At 47.6% G+C, this 19694-nt stretch overlaps 1 protein-coding gene across 13 annotated transcripts in view; it reads left to right on the top strand.

Moving 5' to 3' along the window:
- Positions 1–19694, top strand: part of LOC108624175 (protein turtle) — an 80466-nt gene that overhangs the window by 23177 nt on the left and 37595 nt on the right. For 10 of the 13 annotated variants that reach the window (XM_026812907.1, XM_026812918.1, XM_026812903.1 and 7 more), the window contains exons 2-5: positions 1505–1632; positions 3208–3375; positions 3541–3833; positions 9893–10026. In XM_026812907.1, coding sequence (XP_026668708.1) covers positions 3227–3375; positions 3541–3833; positions 9893–10026 — 576 coding nt within the window. In that variant the 5' untranslated portion in view covers positions 1505–1632; positions 3208–3226. The remainder of the gene's footprint in view (positions 1–1504; positions 1633–3207; positions 3376–3540; positions 3834–9892; positions 10027–19694) is intronic. The other 3 variants (XM_026812906.1, XM_026812911.1, XM_026812908.1) reach the window with 1 other exon arrangement.

The following is a 19694-nucleotide window of genomic DNA, read 5'->3' on the forward strand; positions in this document are numbered from 1 at the left end:
CAATATTTCTTGTTTTTATTTAAAGTTCCATACAATTTAAATCGTTCACAATAGATGAACCCATAGTCAGTCACATATAATCTTACTGTATTTCTATATGTATTCTGACAAACAAAAAATCACTGCGCGATAAAAATGGCAATGCCCTGTAAATCCGGGATTTGGTTCGCCCTCTCGTTTCGTCCCTCGGCGTGTGACGACCCGGCAGGGGCAGGGGAGCGGGACGAAAGGAGCGAGGGATTACAGGGGTGTAGGAGATATTGGTCAATCCCACCGGTTCAGCGCTAATAACCGTGGAACACGAAGACGAGTTATGACAGGTGGTGTCGTGGCTCGTCCGGGTCAACGCGGTGGGAGCGGGATCGCGCCGGACGACGTGTGCCATCATTGTTCTCTTGCCACCCCCGCGCGTCTTGTATTAGCCGGACGAGCAATCCCGTTCGAAGGTGCTGACGGGTTCCTCGGTTAGTCCTCTCCTCCGTGTTACATCCCGGGTATCCCTGGTTATGGCACGCTTCATTGCCGATCGACGACCGTCCCGGACAGGCATCTGTTCTAGAGTTCAGACAATAAAACCTGAGGTCCCACCCGGAATAATATCCGCGTTAAAGGCCAATAATCGTAAACGCTGGTAGAAAGCCTGTTCCTATTTTATGGACGCACGAGCAACCGTCTCTCTCTCTCTATCTCTCATAAATTCTGTCGCGAAGATGGTTGGATCGGTTGACGAACCATTGCGGAAATCGTGATGGGAATTCTGAGATTGTTAGGGAACTGTATTAAAAGTTTACACACCGTGAAAAGATGTGAACTTTTTAAACGATCCGGCGTTTTCGAAATCAGAGCCGCCATGCTTTCAACGAAATGGACGCTGATCTCCGGTAAATAACGAGAAGCGAGCCCGTGAATTTGGCTATTAACCGGCCGCGCTTTAATCCCTGAATTTCGGTTACAGTTTGCACCAAATTATAATGCTCGGTGGCGTTTAATCGCGGCCAGATTAATCCGTAAAATTACTCACTCTTCCGGCCGGTTAACACCGGGGTCGGGCGTTAAACCGGTTCGCGATCCACCGTCCGTTTCTTTGATAGACTGTCGATCGGTGCCGTTTCCGAAAACGCGTCACGCCGCCCGTTTGATCATTACCTACCCGGGATAATCCGAAGCGTCCGCCTCAAAGCGAGGCATAATTATTATCCCTCTGTTCAAAGTCCCGTCGCGCGAGAGGCCCTGAATCGGCGTCAGCCCCCAGGAAACCGGGGGAACCTGGATCGATCCGATCGGGTCTCCCGCGCTTCGGGCACGTATCTCGCTAATCGATTCGATTCATGCAACGCCCGCCTGGAATTTCAAATAGCCCTACCCCGGAAGAATACGTCGGCTACGTCCCTAATCACGACGTAAGCGTCGCCGTGTGTGGGGGAGGGGAATGGGCGAGCATAAGCAAAATGAGTTTCGAATGCGCGTGACGCGTGTCGTTAACGAGCCACGATGGGTTTTGCAGGTGATGATAGCGGCACGCTGTGGAGGCTAAGGTGGCTGTCGCGGCGGCTGAGGAAGTGGCGAGGTTCGTGAAAATCGGCGCCGGGAGCGGTCGATCCGGGCAGCGGTAGTGGTGGCGGAACGGCAGGGGTAAGTGGTGTCATTATCAATAACCCTTTCACATCCCTCGTCGCACGATGCTCGGAATCACGAAAAATCTGGTTGAAATGCAGTTCTCGAAATATAGAGGAGCGATTTTTTTTTACACATCGCACATTTGGTACAGATTATCAATGTAATACGTGCCGGAAATTCGTTTGGAAAATATTGGCTTAGTTAGTTCGATCGGTTTCCACGTCACAACATGAACACCTGAAATTTCTGTTCAGAAATTTCAAAATAAAACTGAACGTTACATGGATGTAAAATAAAACGTGCCGTTCTTTTATCGCGATTTCGATCATCGTGCGTCGTCCATTCCATCGGTGGAACTTACAGTGCTTTCTGTCCGAAAATCCCGAGAGATCCAATTTTATTTAAACGAGTTCTGTTTGCAATCTACTCGAGCAAATCGGAAATCAAATATTCCAGTAGATCCGTGACATTATGCAATCCGCCGCGTTGCATTCCCTAAAACCGTTCCGGGCTCGCAATTAGAATACTCAGCCGGAGAGCAAACAAGTTTTATCTGCAATTTAAAACGATCCGCGTCGGGCCGAATAGTCCTGATTGAAAATAACGGAACCGCGACGCGGATGGTCGATCGTATCAGGAAGGAAGGAGCCGATCGAACCGGCGGCAGGCCGCAGCGTTCGACCCCGGGGCATACCAATTCCCGTTGCCTGGCCGAGGTTAGACAGCGCGTCTCGCTAGTCTCTGCCTACGAGCGGAAAGAAATTGAGTAGGGAAAGAAAGCAGCCGGGGTAATCGAAGCCTTATTGAACGATTCCAGTCGATTCCCGGACGGAGTAATCGACTGGCACGATAGGAATCGCGAATTAAACCGTCCTAGGCTCGATTGAGGCATTATCTCCCGGGCATTATATGCCTTTCGTGACTACAGAAGGGAAAGAAATCGGTGGCCGAGACACGCGGGCATGGAATTAAGTAGCTCGACCAATGCGAATCGAAAATACAACCGTGATCCGATAACGCTATTTATCGCTGCACTGATTGTGCTACTAGGAAATGTACAATTATATCCTCGGGCCTTCGTCTTAATTGAAACGCCGCTATTGTTAATTAATCGCTGATCTTATCTTACACTCGTGGTTTTCTTCGAGGAAGGAGAATTTCAGACACGACCGACGGATAACCGGTTTCGTCACTCTATTAACCGATAGAATAACTCTGTTCTCTGTTCTCTACAATCATGTATGTCCCAATTTTTATTCACATCAAGTTCATTGCATACAGATTTTTATTACATGTCTCAAACTTTTGTCATGCAGCCTTAAGCCAGTGAATAGACGTGAACAGAAATTGGGACATTTACTGCATATATAATTTTATTTCCTTGTGACAAAACTTTTTACGTCACGTGCATAATTACGTACGAAAGAACATAAGAGAGGAGATAATGCAATTCCTTCCTACGAGGGGGGCAGAATAATTTCGCATTTGAGGGCAGAGATTTGGCCTATCCCATTAATTATTTACACCGAATCCCTCCATCGGATCCCGAGACCGTCTAAACTAGCTTGCACGCTCGTTTATGATTTACAGGTACTATGGGAGCGGGGGTATGGGGGGCGGAGGAGGGCTACAAGCCACGGACCTCCGGCGAAGGCTTGAGTCCCGGTGTTCAGGAAGCACTTTTCCCCAGAGCCCTCGTTCCTTAAGGCACGATGCCGACTCCCGGGCACAAGGAAACGCCGCTGACCAGGAAGAAAGGTAAACCTCTAATCTACTCCGTCTTCCATTTTCTCATCCCATCAATCGTCCATCTGATACCTCGGAATTTATTTCCTAATTAAATTCAAAATATCTCCGGATTCGTTCTGAATATTTGGGTAAACCCGTTTCCTAACGCGGATGTTTACTCGGTTATTCCGATAGAGTCGACGTGCAAACGACTCTCGCTTCCGGTCAGCCGACGTGCGCGGGCTCCTCGCGGACGTGCAGACGACAGGACGAGAAGAAGGATACTTCGAGGTGTTCGAACGGCGTAATCGGTTCGCTGTATGGGAAGCTACGGCTCTCCGTTGGGAAACTCGTAGCTGCTGAGGATGAGGACGCGTTCGATGGGAAGAGGCATCGGCTTCGCAGGTGGTGTCGCAGGGACCTTCGGTGGATCGCGGATGTGGCGACGAGGACTCTGCTCCTTAGCATCGTGCTGTTCGTCACGCCAGGTACGTTCCAATCATAGAAACTTAAGACCGTTGAAATTTTTAAGTCACAGTAAAAATTTCTAAGTATATAAAATAAAATTAGAATTCTTTAAACAAATTAAAAAGGAATTATGTATAGGAATTGAAATGTCATTAAATAATTATGGAAACATACAAGACTGCATGTCGTGACTGCAGAATCAATTGTTTTTACGTTTGCAATTTCTTATGTTCAACATACGTTTAATCGTTGATTAAAATCGTACATCTAATTAATAATTTAAACAATTAAATTCATGGTTTCCATACGTGTACGATATGATAAGAGAACTCGTAATTGAAACTAAAACAGCGATACAGTGGAACAGCTCGACGATAAAGACGACTTCGTAAGAGTTGATTCGTTACCTCTTTAAACGTAAGCGTTCGAGCACGCGTTTGTTTCATTATCGTTCACCGGCTTACGGGGCTGGTTCATTAATTACCGGTGCTCGCTAATCAGAACAAGTCTACCGGGTCACGGTAATAGCTTTCCATCGTTCCTCAAGTACGATCTACCACTACTACTACTACTACTACTACTGATCGATCGGGTACAGGATTCACGATACCGTGGCGTGGCTGGTTGGCTACGCGTTAGGTCAGATCCGTAATGACGTCGATTGAGATCGAGCAGAGAGTTTCCGTCAAGATATCTCTTGTAATTGGTAATACGTGTCTGCGTCATAGTGTACAATTACGCGAGGATTCGCTCGTACCACGTGTGCATGCACTTGCCATCAAACCTACAGGATTATCAGATGACGAGCCATTGAAGCTTCCAGCCGTTCCGCTCTCCGATGAAACGATTTTCACGATTTCATTGAACGAAACAGTTGAATTCTCGGTTAATTCATTTTGGCAAATCGTCCAATTAAAATGCTTGTCATGCTCGTCTTGCTCGTTCCACTGTAATCTAATCGCAACGAATCATTTATAAAAACCTCTTCGAACGTCACGTGGCGGCTAGCGACGTAAAAAAAAAAAGAATCGTCGATTCTTTTTGCAACTGTGTCCGTACGATTCTTTGGCCGTTTCGAAGCGCAAACAAATCCATTGGCGATCGATGGGCGACGACAAAAAGCCACGATAGGGGCGCTTAACGGTTGATTACTATTCAACGAATCGGAACGAAACTTGAATGCGGCGAGGAATAACTCGCGCGTGTGCGCGCACGCGAGAATTTACCCTCGCCGTTTATTTACGACTGTTACCGCGACGGAGGTATGCGAAGCCGCCCGGCGCACTTAACCGATTTACCGGGGGAACGGGATGAATAAAGTGACGTCAATGCGTGCTCGTTTCAAAGGATGTTACTTCTTTCATTTCCCTCCCTCTCCATCCCTCTCCCTCTCTACCTTTTTTTTTTTTTAATTCGCGAGCACGCAACGCGAGCGCCCTCGCGATGCTCGTTAGCTTCATCAGCGAGAACAATTTCATTAAAACTCCGGCTTTCCCTCCACGGAATGCTTGTTTAACACGAGCACGCCGTGTCCTGCTAATGACGCGTGTACGGAAATTAAACACAGCCACGCGAACCGATGCGATTAAAGCTCGCCGGTTTTTTTCAATTAATAAAAAAACGACGCCCGCTTTGTGAAAAACGACAACGTCTATCGACGAGCTGTCGATCTACCGTCTCGATATTAATAGTATGAGAAACGTGAAAGGTTCAGATTACTTGCGTATCGAATGTTTGCAAACTTTTTCGGGGATAATATATGACCGTTTTGTTATGAAGTTCGAGGAATCTCGTTTCGTAAAGGGAGGAGAAAATTACCGAGGGGCGACGGAAGGAGAGCCGGGCGGTGAAAAGGAGATCGCGCAACGAAATTAGCAGAAAAGTTGTTTAATATAGAAAGTTGGCTAAGTCTTGAGAAACGGCTGAAAGAAGACGGCCATTGTGATCGCCACTTGTGCCGCGACTGGCGTCACAACTTCGCCAGGTTGATGCTCGTAATTTATTTATTTGCCAATTATTCTCCGTCGGGCCATTTCTCGTCGCGCGCCGAGCACCTCTCGGACCCGTTCGCGTGGCCAGTTTTTAAATTGATTCCGTCGGACGAATGGACTCGCTGGGCCGCGTAATTTCACTGAAAAGGCCAGGCCAGGGCAAGCCGGTTAAGGAGACTCGCCGTCGTCTTGTGTACGCAAACGAGCTTAGTTCCACCGATAAGCTGCGGTCAAAGGAACCGGGCTTCGGACTCGCGTCTTTCAATTACTTCTTCTCGTTCCTCGCCGTCACTCTGCGCCCATTAGATTTTAAATACTTGCACCATATTGTTATACAAATTAATGTAAACATTTGGTCAATAATATCATGATGTAAAAACATAAGGTGTGTTCTTCCGCCGTGTTCAAATGTGTCGCTGTTTGCGCCTTCCACTCATCGGCCATATTGGAAGTACGATGACCAATTGTTTATTTCAAACACGCATATATATTACACTCCGAGTACCTAATTTTTGACATGTTTACGATTTTAAAATTCGCTCTGTTTTAATATGTAGCGTGATTGGTTAGAAATCCAAAATGGCCAACGAGTGGAAGTGTTCAAATGGATGCGCAAGAACACACCTTATGTTTTTACACCATGAGTAATATAACATTTGCATCTGGTCCGATTCAGATCGATTCTATTGGAACCGTCACTTTAATTGTTTACAGCAATATTGTGAAATCAAACAATAAACAAATATAATAATAGAATGAACGGATCAGTAGCGCGGCTAAATGGATGAACACTAGATTAAACGTTTATGACAATATTATTCTGAAACGGATGAACGCGGATTTGAATCGTGTCAGGGGAACCGTGTACAATTTCTGAAAATCAGTTTCGTCGAACAGAGCTGACTTCGGGACGTTTTCTCGATGGTAGGAGCCAGGGAAAGAATTCGAGATACGCGATACGTAGATTAGGTATCGTCCGGCTGCGATTAAATTCCTGTGAAGATTGTCGGGTGAGCGCGGTCCAAACGGTGGCCATAAATTGCGCGGCGCACGAGGCGTCCGGCGTGTCGACGCGTTGCCGGTGAATGATTATGGTTTCTTCCGTGTAGACCGGCTTCAAAGCGGCCCAGATGGCAGGCGATGAAACGAGTTGCAAATGACGTTGTCCCGTCTGTTCCCGCGCCGCCGGAGGGTACGTTGCCCTTTGGTTAAAGCCCGTTCCACGCGATGCAACCTGGCCAACGGAAGTGGCGATCGATCGGGCCGGGGGTACAAAAAGAGGGTCTTACGTTATTGCGAGCAATTTGCCGATACTTCGTCGTTGGCTCGCGCGATTTTCGATTCGTGATTAAAGTGCACCGCGCGAACGTCGAAAGCTGATATTCAGCCCGAGGAGCATCCAATTACGGTAAATAATTAAAACCTATACTCGAGAGGCGAAAGTTAGCCGAGACGAGGGGATGCTGTGTTAGCCTCTGGTTAATTGCTCCTCGCGCGCCATCCCCGGTCTGCGTGCGCGTCAAGCTTAAAGCTCGTACGCTTAATTATTTAGCTTACACGCTAACGATACGTATACACGATACACGACTTAGAGCCGATGGAGTGGCTGCTTAATTTCACGGTTCGTCGCTGGCTGAAAATTCGGCGCCGGGATGAGGAGCACCTGGGAGGGACGAGGCCTCTCGTCTCCTTCTTGACTACGTGCACGCGCGGGCGGGCAATGAAATCGAGTTTCTATCTCGTTACGCGATAATCGTGTGTCTTGAAAAATGTGCAGGAGACGCGAGAGATGCGATCCGCTGGTGTTTGTGTAAAAATTTGACTAATTCCGGAAGAAATTTCAACGTCCGGAGTAGCGACAGCATGGAAATAGTTGGAAGGGAGGTGGACAAAGCGGGACCGTTTTCACTTTAAGTTTCCCTCTTCGGGTCGCTTTTCACGGGCGATCGCCGCTCGTTTTCATTCGTCTCGATCACGGATAGCCGAGTGGCCAGGCGAGCGTGCACGTGGTCTTTGTGCGTGAAATGAAAGACGAAAGGAAAACGAGAACCAAAGGGCTCGGAGTGCAAGGTGTCCCATAGACACAGTCCTCGTGATCGAATAGCAAAGCTTGTTCTGTATGAAGGTTGAGCCTCGTAACGTGACTTCAAATAACACGTAAGGTATTTAAATCTTCTTTCTCGAATTTTTTTATTTAGTCTGAATAAAAGATTAAAAAAATAAAAAATGATCACGCCGGTCCCTCTGCAACATCGTCACGTTACGTGGCTCACCCTGTATGACTGTTAATTTTATTGACACGCATACACGTATCGAGAATTCATAAAAGTCCATTAATAGCGTTGAAACGGAATCACTGTTTGTCACGAAAAGAAATATTATTTACCTAATACACATAAGCGAGTGCGATGCATCAGACGAGATGCCAGCCTGCCAATAACCCGGACAATAGCCGGTGACAATGGGAAAGGAAAAGCTCGAGTGGCGATCAAAGTCGCGCGCGCTCGACTCGACGCCGAAGACGGGGTGGGGAACGGGCCACCCACACCAGCCCCGTCGCACAGCTTTCGAAACTAATCTCCGACTCTGCCCGCTTTTTGCGCTTTGTTTGCTCCGTTTATCCGCCGTTTTTATCTCCGACGTTCCTTTTTCCAACTTTCGGTTTCTATTGTTCGTCGAACATCCTCAAACGGGGGACGCGATATCGCTTCATCGCCCACCGTCCGGATATTCGCGTCCCGAGTCAAACCGGACGGCCCGTATTGGCGTCGCTCGAATTTAGTTTCCTCTGATCCTAGTAGGCCCTTGCAACAGGTAGCAAACTTACTTTGCTTCTTAGACAGTCTCTTTCGATTCATCAAAGCAACTTCACGTCTCACTTCCTACGACTTTTCTACCGAGTGCTGAAATAATTTAATCACGGCTTCGGATCTGATCTGATTTTAATTCAACCGCGAATCAATACGCAAGCACTGGCAGGTCGTTGGCACGGTTTGGCGAGCTGTTTATGCGCGGGCGAGGTCTGTGGAAAATTGAACGACGAACGACGATAAAAACAGTTGTTCTCGGCGACTGGAACCACTCCCAACAACCAGGACTCGGTAATCGCAGTAATGGGACACGAATGGGCGTTGGGCGTTCCACCGTTTCCAATTGTTATGCATGCGTAGATACTTTGCTGCAAGAGAACTGTCACCATACCCAGAAACTGGCTCATCAGCGCTCGTTGCCTCTTGATAATTGAAATAAACCTGTGAACAGGTAAATTGGAACCGTGTTTTCCGAGCTAAACGAGTGGAGAATTCTGAAGAATAATAATAATTAATTAAACCCTTTGAGATTTCATTTGACGTGTCGCTCGCCATCGGAATATTGTTGCCGTGAAGCACTGTGCTCGGCTAACTTTTTAGGTTCAGCGTTCGCTAGCTCGCGTCAAAGGCAGCGGAAGCGAAAATCCGCGTACGAAGTTCACCGCAAAAACGAGAGTCGCCGACGCGATATGGGATCCATTCGAATAATGGAACAGACTTTCATACCTGTTCTCCCGCTTTGAGTTCCGCAGCGACGCGTTTTCCACGTACAAAGGTCCCTCTCTGCAATAAATCTCCCCGCGTGGCAAACGGACACGGGAGACGGCGACGGTCCGCCGTGCGGCTGTGTCGCGCGATCAAGTCCATTATTAGGATCGACGATTATTTGCGAAATTATTCCGTGACGTTTGCCAGGTCCGGGTGAACGACGACGGAGTCGTACGCTACGCGTAGTGTAATCGGTGGCCAAGGACACGATTCTTTGTCTCCGACGAATCCGCGCGGCTGTGTAATAAAAAGAAATAAGGGGGCAAAAATACGAGGGCGGAAGTTGTCTCGGTAAATCACGAAGTTTGGAACGCGACGTAACTCAGCAGAAAAGTTAGCGGTTGCTCGCTCGCTGGAGAGACCGGGTTTTTCGCGAGATATCTATTGGCCGTCATGTAGTAACGTAATAAAATCGGCGAGCCGGGGCTCGGGAATACACCGAGAAACACGGCCGTCGATGCAACCGGCTTTCAACCGGAAATAAATATGTTCTCCGATGACGTGTTTCAGGTCTCTGCCACCAGGACGCGGTGCACATTACGGCGATCCTCGGAGAGAGCGTTGTCTTCAACTGTCACGTAGAGTTCCCCGGTGAGCACCCAGTGCCCTACGTTCTCCAGTGGGACAAGAAGGTAGGCGACTCGGTACGATATCGGACGACACCCTCTGCTCTCTATATCCGTGAGTTAAATACGCGGGCCCCGCTCACTCGCAGCTCGACGATCAAATCCGCTCTCTGGTATCGACCGATCGCGTGGACGTAATCCGCGAAATCGGCGCTCGTTCACCCGTTATTTCACTTTTCCCGAATAAAATCTGCGATCCCCGAAGGGGATAGGACGTTTCGGGTCGACCACGCTGGGAACAGAATCGTCGCAACGACTTCGTTCCCGCGGTTCTACGATTTCTTTTTAATTCTACCGGTCGAACATCGCGTAATCGGGAACTGGAGCATGAAAAAGGGCGTGGGAGAGAAGGTGGTGATGCGCGCTGGAGAGAGAGAGAGACAGAGTATCCGTACGGATGAATGGTGCTCTCGTGTGAAGCCACGCGATCGAATCTTCCACCCGCGCACCCACCGCTCCGTTCGCACCCATTGCTCTTTTTATCGTTTCCTCTGCCAGCCGCAGACGCGGTCACTTTCGTGTCTCTTTACGACCGCGAGCTGTCTCAATTTCCTATAAGATACATTCACCGTTGTTCAACGATTTTGCCAGACCCATCCTCCCAACAGCGGTCCCTAATTTCTAACGTGGAACGTTGCCTTCATAAATGAAATCTTCTCCTTCTCATTATTTTCTATAAAAATCAATCGGCGTATAAATCGGCGAGACAGACTCTTAGGTACCGTTTGCAGACGGAAATAAACACGGTTATATCGTGTCTCGAGCCAATACGTTTTCTTGAAAAACTGTGCTCCTTATTCTTGTTTACGACTGCGTTCGGCAAGCAACTCCAATGGACACGATCGGACCTCCGTATTTTCCTCTCTTTCTTGGACCGATAAGGCTTTCAGGTAACGCGCAACCCGCATCGAAATCCGCTGTATTTATTGCACGAAGCTGGCAGAGAGAGTTAAAACCGCTGCGCTAGGCAAAACATACTTTTGCCGAAGCCACGTTTCATAGTTTCGGTCTTCTTTTCGGTAAATAAATAGGAGAATTGATACCAGAAGTGGATGGAGAGGACAGGAAGCGGGGCCCCGTGAGCACTATAATATTAAAGCATATATGATTGCAATGATTGTTTTGCCGTAAATTAAAAATTGATTTTTTTCATTAACTAGAATTTTGTGAATCGGCTTACGTAATTGTTTCGTACGGCGGACAGTTTGTTTCGCTTAAATCATTCAGTATTTTTGTTCGCGATTTATGATTCGTTATCGGTTGGAATCGACGGCGAACGGGACACGCCTCTCGTTAACAGCCGGAGCGGGAATTTGGACTTCCGCTCGCGTAGTGTTCAATTAATTATTATTGTTGTCGACGTAACAGTATTATTATTGTTGATCTCTTTTACCACGGTATATTGTGTAATTATTTAACGTGTGTATTTGATACCCGGACTGGAGAGGGCAGAGCACGTTTTCTACGTCGAGCAACGACCAAGTCACCCGGTCGCAGTTTAAAACGCGTAGTGCGGATCATTCGCGCGGACCTCTCATCTCAGCATTTCACCCCACCGATTGATCATCGTGCCGACACGTACCGCGGGAACCGACGGGAGCGACGCTTTCATTTATTTATTTATTCAATCGGCAGAATCGCGAATTTTACGCGTGCGATATTTCCACCGATTAATGAATAAACGCCGGTTCGAAATTTCGGGCAGCGACGGGGATTAATTTTTTATTAACCGCGGTCGACAAAGCGTCGCTCCTTCTCGCGACGTATCCCTTTGTCGCCGAGAGTTCGTTGTACCGTTTCGAGAGAGAAAGAGAAAGACACGCCCGATTCCTCGTTCCTCGTCCCCCGTTCACCACCCGCCACCCCCGATTCGTAAGTCTCTGAGAATCTTCCTTCCAGTCTGCTGCGATGATCTTATTCCATCTGCGAGCAACCCCGACTGTCCATCAAAATCTATCTTTAAAGAACGTTTGACAAGCTCGAGTCCAATCGAATTCCCTGACTCGATTTACCTCCTTGACATAATTTCAAACTATTCCATTGAAATTTTATTGGCAATCGAATATGTCTCAGCTATTTTTATGATCGTACGTTCATATGAAAATCCAATTGCAAAAGTAGATCTACTTTCTTATTCATTTAGCCCGTCGAGCTTGTCGATCATCATGGGTAATGCACTTTCCTTTCCTCTCGGTGACGGAAATATCAGAAAATCACGTCTCTGTCTCTCTAACATCTGGTTGCTTCTGCATGACCCGTGAACCATCCGATCTGTTCCACGCACGCATCAACCGTCATTCTGCTCTACTAACATAAAAAAAAAAAAAAATGCGTTTCTCGAACGAATGACACAGACACGAAGCCGTCGATGAATTTTTAATAAGCAGGTAGCTCCGTTCCGCGGAAATCTACGAATCGGGTCGCACGCGAGCCACGATCGCGTATCTGAACATGCCACAAGACGGATGATCTCATATCGTCGGGGTAGCATTAAAAAATGATAGCCGCGCAGCCCGCGATGCATTATCTCGTTGTCGTTACAGCGGTCGCGGACTGCCTGCCTGCCTGACCGCCTGCCTGCCTGCCTGCATGCCGTAGTTTTCGCGAGACTAATCTCCGTGTCACGTGTGAACGTACGCCCGCGTCGTTACCGTTTAATCCCGGCCATTCCCGGGGAAAATATTGTGAACGAATGAGCCCGTTGGACGATCGTTGCCCCCGCGTCGTCGTTCGGAAAAGAATTTACGTCGGGAAAAATACGGGACGGATCGAACGGGTCTCACCTATCAAGGGAATCAACCGGGGTATCAATAGAAACCTTTTATTAAACAGCAAACGAACAAATACATGCAGTGATTGTAATAAACGTGAGAGGCTCTCCACCGAAAACAATTGGTTGACGTCATTTATTTCAGTACCGACTTTGATCAATTTTTTTTTAAACCGTCAGTCGACGCGGTCAGCGGCGACGGGTTCGCCGCTGGACACTGGATTTCGAGACGATTACCCGGGCGCGGGACGCATTAACCGTGAATTCAATATTGACTCGACAAACCTGCGTATCCATCGTCGTGTAATTAATTAATCGATCGATCGATCCCGCGGCACAATGCGATGATTGCCGCAATGACAAACGCTCCCAAACGGGGATGCCTCGTTCGCTTCTAAAACTGATGGTGGAAGCCGCGATCACCGGCTTCCCCTTTTGCTGCTCGCGGTTACTTTACCGTATAAATTGATTGCAGGCATTACGCGAATGCTCGTTTGCATATCATTAGTACAATGCTTATTCACGTCTCTCAAGAACTCTGATAAATAAGCAACTAGTGCTGGTTAAAAATATTTTCAGCTTAGGTGAGGTAAATGTCCCGATTTTTATTCACTGGCGCGCATTTTTAGAATTTAAAAATAATAAATATATAAAATAAATACGATGAAAAGTGTTTTTAATATCTCTCAACGTTATTATGCATGATTCCATCACGTTGTGAGGCTCAACTGGGTTGTAAAAAATTATTCAAGTACGGAACTTCGCACGTTTGGTGCTTCCGTTGTTACGCTTTTCATTAAAAATTCACAAATTTATGTGAGAATGTTTTAAAATAGGAGCTGGTGAAAGTAATTCGAATAGTATCAGTACGAATTTAATTATAGTACTGGAGAGGACGAGAATGGTTTCTTGCCGGGCGATTTCTCTGCCGCGAAACGGATTTGAAAGCGAGCCGAGAGACGTCGAGCAGCGGACTCGACGCGCCACGGCCATTCCCATTTCCACGGCGATCCGAGCAACGGGTTGGGGGCAGCCTGTTTTCTTTTTTATGCGCGCATAAATCAAGCGGGGTGGCCCCGGGGTTTCCGAAGCGCTTCACTGCCACCCCCTGCCACCCTCTCTCGATTCCCGTGCCACTGCGGCTGACAACTAATTTCTCTTCTCGTCCGACTTTTTTTCGTTTCCTCGCGCGTCTCTCGGTGCACGCGTCGCGATGCGTGCGCTTTTCCGCAAGATGGACGACCCTCAATGACAGTCTTAAAAGAATTGTTCAACCCTCGAAACCACCGACGATGCAGAAATACTTTGAAACTCGGAATGGACGAGCCAGACGATCTGTCTCGTGTTTTTACCCTCCGCCATGCGTGTACCAGCAGAGAAAACAGGGGAACGCCGGGCTTATTTGTCCCGCGTAAAAGGGTAAACCCCCATTAGACTGTCCGCGTCGGCGATACGAGGCTTCGCCGTCATATATAAGTCGCGCGGCGAGGACAGTTATCGAACGGCCCAGATCAATGGCAGGTAACGAAGCATCCGTGTGTCGTGCAATTGCATCCCATTTATCCGAACGACATCCTCGTGCCGACTAATGGAACAACCTGATAGACACTCGACCTCCCGTCGAGACTGTTTCCAGACAACCTTTCGAGGTCTCTCGAAAACGCGTTCGCTCGCTTCCGGTTCCCACGTCCAAACGCATATGTGAACAGCTTCCAGATTGATCCGAACGCAATTATGCCGCGCTATCGATCTCCATGCGCCGACGTCTCTAAGTATTTGATCAGCTAATCCCTTCGTACATAAATTGCTCCGTTCATTCGAGAACTTATTGCGAGAATTGTTAATCCCTCGGAAGTCATTAAACGTGTTCAAGGAATAAATACGAGCAAATAGCTGGAAACTTATGAGCTCGTAACGCAAAACTTGGGAAAAGGTTAGAAAAAGAGAAAAAGAGAGAAAGAGAGGAATAAAGGAAACAGAAATTTTACGGAGATACATTTGCATACGACCGCGGCTCGTCGAGGTTCCGACATTTCTAGGCTTTATACTTTATCCAGCTGGCATTCGCGGTGAGATTACACGGCGTCGCGCGACACGACGACGCGTCCGCGTCGTCCCTGCGAAATGTAAATTAACGAGCATACCTGGACCGTGTCACCGAAATAATCTTCCCTGTACGCTCGGGATTCCCGGGCTGTGAAAAGGCGTTAATACGGCGAATGTTATTTGACAAATTACGTTTCGCACCGCGTTCAATGGCCCGCGCGGTTTTAATTATTCCCATAGAGCCCGCGATCAAGGAGACGTATTTCTAAATAAACGTTCGGGTGAAAGGTCGGCTCTTGAGAATTTTGTAATAGGAGTAGTCAGGTTTCTAGCCTATGACACAGCAATTACTAAAGACTCTCTCGTTAAGGGACGCGCTGGTACCAAAGCAAGAAGTAACGAGACAACCTTTGCTCGTTTATTTTTGAACGAAGTCTGAAGACGGTGAGAGGAGAGGATCCAGGGAGGGGCGAGTGACCGGAAACGAGCGGGTCAGTTGGCGGACCGCAAAAAATACGAAGGGTAGATGTTTTAGCCGCGTAATTTAATGAAACAAATGGAGACAGGAGTCAACTGCGCGGACAGCCGGGAAAAGGGAAAAGGAGGACGAGGAGGGGAGATGACGGTGGAGAGGAAATGGTGTAACGCGCCACATACAAGCGGGTCGCGACGGAGAAAAAAGGGAGAAATAGGGATCCGGTCTTCTTGCAATTCAATTTCTCCGGCGTTTCCACTCGGGAAGACGTTCAACCCCATGGGAAACCTGACTCCTGGCTCCTGCCTCGCCCTGCCGAGGAGGAGCCAACCGACCCTCCCCGAAGTCTATGAAAGTTGCCCGCAGCCTGGCAGGTTTCCCATCCGAGGACCGAATATTTTCCTCGTTTCGGTCCTCCTTGTTCGCAGCGAAATAAAAAGCCGGGGCTAGCAGCCAGCCTTCCTCGGCCACCGGGTTAATTATTTTCCTGGCGACGTAAACAAGAAAGGAATGCAAATTCCGTTCCGCCAGCTGAGTGGAAGTCGTTGTTTCGAGTGCGAGTCAGTAATTAGGTTCTCCTTAGAGATATGAAAGGAACGCGTAATATCTGTAATTATCGCAAAAAAAACACTCACACATACACATACGTATACACAAGCGTTTGACGCGAGGTTTGGAACGAGTACCGGAGTTATTAACATGAGTAAGGTTGAAAAACTGGCAGGGGAAGGTGTGGATTGCATGGGTGAGTTTTAGCAGCGCGTGTGGAATTTGTAGAAGCAATTTTCCGCTCCGAATGTACCGCAGCGTGGCGGGGATTCCGGATAATTCGCAATTAATAGGGAGCGTTCGCGGCCGGAGTCTTTCGTGGGAAACTTTCGACGTGGGAAAGAAAGCCGCGGTCGTTAATATGCAGATCGACTCGGGGTTCGATCGGCCTTCTCGCGCGGGATGGAAATTCGGGCCCCGTCGACGGATATACGCGGGAAATCTTGTTACGCGAGTTTAAGGCGGAATTAATTCCCGTTCGACGAAAGAACGATGAATCCTCGCGGTGGGACGACGTCATAAAGACTTTGTCGAGAAGTTATTGGAAGTTCTCTAACGGCGAGCCAAGTTCCCGCGTACTTACCCCGCTGTACAATTTAAATTTTCCACCAGAACTTCCCTTAACGTGAATCTCTATAAAGAAAATGTTTATGGTCGTTCAAACGTTCGTCTCCTCATCGCCTTTTCTGTTCTATGATTAGACGACAGGTAAATGTATTTACAGTCGAGACGGGTATTAAAGTTGTGTGAACCCTTACCTGAAAATCGCAGACTTTCAAATCTTAAATTGAGATAAATTAAAGAATTTTTACATGATTCGATGTTTCTAACGTTTTTACATTTCAGCTTTCATATAATTTACTTAGATCTACAAACGAGATGTTTCAAATCTTTTTTAGAGACGTCACTAAGGAAATTAATAAAAGCGACATTTGCAATTCTTAATTCTGACCAGTAAAAAATTAAAAAAAATTATTTTTACACTTTCCATAGTAAACTAACAATAAGTCTTCCTAGAATCCCACAGAAAATTGTTTTATTCGCTTCAGTATTAGAACAGTTATTCCATTTTGGGGTGCGTCAACGTAATATCTATAAAAGACGTGGCTGGACTATTACGGTATAAAATTGAAGTGAATGAGAAAAAGTTTGCAGCGGTCGACGACGCTTTGAGAAACGCTGCTCTCGCGTTATCGATTGGACGTTAACCGGTTAACCAGTAGTTGACTTAAAAATAGGACAACGTAGAACCACCCCCGCGTAGCAGGCCTCGCGTTACATAAAGCAGCCGGTTCTTGAAACACAGGGATTGTTGCTCTACGACGGCGTCTCACACCACTTAACTTTATATTTAACAAACACAAGGAAACAGTTTATTATCAATTCATTGCCAGATGCGACTGAACGACGGAGTGTAAAATGAAAAGACATCGTTTCCCTCGGTCGAACATTTTTTTTTATCCGCAAGCTCTGAATCGTTTCTCTTAGAACGTGTGTCGCTATACGAGGTTAGGAGGTCTACATGCATAATGCAGAACGCACGGAGGCCAGGCTGAACTACTCAACTGTGTCAGGGTTAAATTCCCCTTCTGCCTCCCTGGCACCGCGGCGGTGCCGCGCCCGATTTCCACGTGCAGATTCCACCTTCTGTTACCCCCCCCGTGCGTTTCCCGTGTTCCACCGAACGGGTTCAGGGTTCCGCGGCTCGTTACGTTCGCTAATTGGCGGCTTCATCTTCCCCTTTTCTGGCATTGTTGTGTTATTAATGCCGCTCTCGAGATGAGCCACGTAACGAGATAATTAGCGGGAACCCGACTTCCGCTCGAGATCGGGTTCGAGCTACTCCGACGTTTTTGTTCGGAAGGTCAGGCGACTCGATCCGAATGGATCAAACAGCTGCGATACATCAAATTTCTCAATAAACCAATGAATAGTTGGATGCATACATGATGTAGAGTCGCGTATCGTTGCGGTTCGACTCTGTTAAGAACTAACGAGGTTTTGAGGGCGAATGGCAGGCCCTAAAAGAAGAAGAAAGTAGCGTGCTCGAAAATGTCGGCGGTGCTCCTCTTAATTTATTTCCGTGGAACGCAGCCGGCCGGAGAGCCACTTGCTCGTAAACGAAGCATCGCTCGACTCCTGGCGCGGCTTTCGACGTCGGATTAAACAATCCACGACGGCGTACGTGGCATCCAACGGGGAACCTTATTATCGTTCTAAAAAGCACCCGCACTACACCGGGTTTCCCGTGGATCGTTGCCTACCACACAAACACACACACACACACGGACACGGTTATACACGCGGAATGCGAGAGCACCCTCGACGAGCTCCGCGGCTGTATTCTCGCTTAAACCGAAATGCCAGAAAGGAATCCGCTCGGTGAACGCAAACATTCGCGCGTATTTACTCTGTCGGGACAATTTTCTCGCTTCCGCGGAAACGCCCCCGGGGTCGCGACCGAATATGTAATGAGTCGTCCCACGCTCTCCCGTGTATGCCCGCGAGTACACGTTTCCTCTCGCAATCAGTGAAAAGTAGTTCGGAATTTGTAAAACACTCTCTCCCGATCGCGAGCGAATTCAAATGCGCGGTGGAAATCAGTAGAATTAGTCAATACACGGTCGGACGTGAGCCGAATCGCTGAGGCCGCAGTGGTTCGAGTCAGCGCACGGTCGTACCTCTTCTGCTTCCGTGCAACGGCTGTTATCTCGTCGTATAGTAAACTGTCCTCTTTTTCTTTCTCATAATCGGTATTAGGAAATAGATGTTTAATCACATGTACACCACGAATGTGGTTCGATTCACGATTAAGATAACTACGTAAAGTGCAATGAGATCAGGCGAGGAACTCGAGTTCCCGATGTTGTTTCACAACACCGACCTGGCTCCATTCACGGCGGAACACGCCGCTTACCGCGTGTGCATTAATTCCGGCGCGCCGAGTTAATTGTCCCTCCGCGTGAAACCGATATCGCCGCGATAAGTTCCTGCGGAACTGTGAAACCGAGCGAGTTTCCACGCCGCCGTTCGAAATTCCATTTCGTTCGACTCGTACATATCTCGTTTCTCGTTTGAGACCATGAAACGGTATCGAATTTCATAAACGGTTCCGAGCTGAAATTGAAATTTTTCACGTGGACCCATCTCGTCCCGCGCGACTAAAAGGGGGGGAGAAACTAAAGTTTTTCGAGTCGAGACTTCAGCTGCCTGGTTTAAACGACCACGCTTACTATAAGCGTTCTGAGAAGGACAGAGAGAGAGAGAGAGAGATGAGGCAAAGTTATTGTTAGACCGAAGTTTTTCGAAAAGATTCCTATCTCAATTTGCTTGAAATCTTTCTTCCACGCCTACTTTAAATATAAGCAGGGCAAATTTGACCCGCCGCTCTCTCGCTTCGTCTTCAACGTTTCACTCGTTCTGGGTTAGACTCGGAGAAAACGAGAACTCCTTTTAAATATCAAGTCCCGTGGACGTGGCCAGACTGCAGAATGGCCACGGCCTGTCCGCCGATGAATTATCAACACTTCCGGAACACGTACTGCATGCCGCAGTGAATTCTTTTTGATCATTCCCTTGAAATATATGTTCAGTGTCTAAATATAAAATAAAGATACACGGCTTATTACTCGTACATACAGTGGCGTGTGAAAATCCTGGCTAGATTGGCAAAAAACAGAAAAACAGTTTTTTGCAAATAACTCGTTGACTATTGGCACTAGCGAATTCTTTTTGCACAGAAATTGTAGATCTCGTCACCCCCTACAAAATGAGTCTAAATACGCCCCCCTACGTCCATCCGTTCGGGAGTTATTGAGGAAAAACGAAAAGTCTTTTTAAAAGTTC

This window comes from Ceratina calcarata, unplaced genomic scaffold (genome assembly GCF_001652005.2).
Source record: "Ceratina calcarata isolate Rehan_Ccalc_2016 unplaced genomic scaffold, ASM165200v1 scaffold301.2, whole genome shotgun sequence".
NCBI classification, from domain to species: domain Eukaryota; kingdom Metazoa; phylum Arthropoda; class Insecta; order Hymenoptera; family Apidae; genus Ceratina; species Ceratina calcarata.